General features: G+C 36.1%; 1 protein-coding gene across 1 annotated transcript; it reads left to right on the top strand.

Annotated features, from left to right (window-relative positions):
- The first annotated feature begins 351 nt into the window (after positions 1-351).
- On the top strand, positions 352-666 carry LOC145006893 (uncharacterized). The gene has a single exon (XM_078965917.1). It carries the CDS (start codon positions 352-354, stop codon positions 664-666), a length of 315 nt encoding a protein of 104 aa, XP_078822043.1.
- The last annotated feature ends 628 nt before the right edge of the window (positions 667-1294 follow it).

Raw genomic sequence — 1294 nt, 5'->3', positions numbered from 1 at the left:
AAGTTGCAAAGTCGGGCAAAGTCATCTTATAGAATACTATTTTGCAGATTACACTGTGTACACTAAAAAAGTTTGGATGGTGGTTCGGGATGAGTAATGAGTTATTTTTATGTACTATCGGTGACTTCGAGGGCCAATTTCCATATTTTCAATTGATGTGGGATGCCAGATGTAGAAAATTGTTTTTCTCTGATACAAAAATGCACAACCATGTGTCAGTTAGCATACAACATTTGAGCGGATAAATGGGATGCGTATTTGTGGATGTCCGAGAGGACCACGTGGGAAAGTGTCTACAAGTTGGCTAAAGTTGTTATTTTGCTTTACGGTGAATGATATCTACACAAAGCTATGGTCGATGATGTCCACCAATTATACATGGTGCTTGAAAATAAGCATTGGTTCACTGAAATGCTTGGTAGCATCGATTGTATGTATTGGGTATGGACATTGTACCCTAACACATGGCGCGGTCAATGCATGCGAGGTGATCATAAAGAGATGACGATAACTGTAGAAACAATCACATCACACGATATTTGGATATGTCATGCATTCTTTGGTCCCATAGAAGCAAACAACAACATCAATGTTCTTTACATATCACCTGTATTCAACGACATCTATCTTGGAAAGGTGTACAATGTGTCGTTTCAAGCAAATTAAGTAGCATATAAGTGTGGGTACTATCTTACTGATAGGATATATCCTAACTTATGTATCTTTATGAAATTATTTACATGTTAGAACGACGAAAAAAAATAAAGTTTAAGATGGCCTAAGAATCAGTTAGGAAGGATGTTGACCGATCATTTGGTGTACTTAATCGGCGTTGGAAAGTACTGCAAGTTCCGACGTGATCATATGAGGTTGCAAGGTTGCAAAATATAATGTATGCATGAACCATATTACATAATATGATTTTAGAAGATGAAGGAAAAGGAATATGTCGCTACGATAAAAACGAGATCTTGCAAACCGGCGAAGGTGTAGTTGTTGGTATGCCATAGTATAGTGCAAACAAAAGGGAAGTACTTGATCGCGAAAGTCATCACACCTTTCACACTGATTCGGTGGAACATATTCACAGAGACAGCATACAACTCGTGATCGACGATTGACATAATCATTTATTTGACGATTCAGGTGAAGATTCACATTTTTTCGTCGGGGATTCGGGTGATGATTCGAGGTGATGTAGCATTTTAATTATTCTTATTTTTAATTATGTTCTCTTATTTTTATTATGTAAGTTTTATTTTTAACAAATGAAATATTTTTATTTTTATTCTTT

Source organism: Lactuca saligna, chromosome 7 (genome assembly GCF_052625555.1).
Source record: "Lactuca saligna cultivar CGN05327 chromosome 7, ASM5262555v1, whole genome shotgun sequence".
NCBI lineage: Eukaryota > Viridiplantae > Streptophyta > Magnoliopsida > Asterales > Asteraceae > Lactuca > Lactuca saligna.
Note: the sequence above shows the minus strand (reverse complement) of the source record. Positions and strands in the feature narration are given on the sequence as shown.

Bases quoted from the DNA above. Each gene is read 5' to 3' on its own strand.
- LOC145006893 (XM_078965917.1), top strand. From the start codon at position 352: ATGGTCGATGATGTCCACCAATTATACATGGTGCTTGAAAATAAGCAT.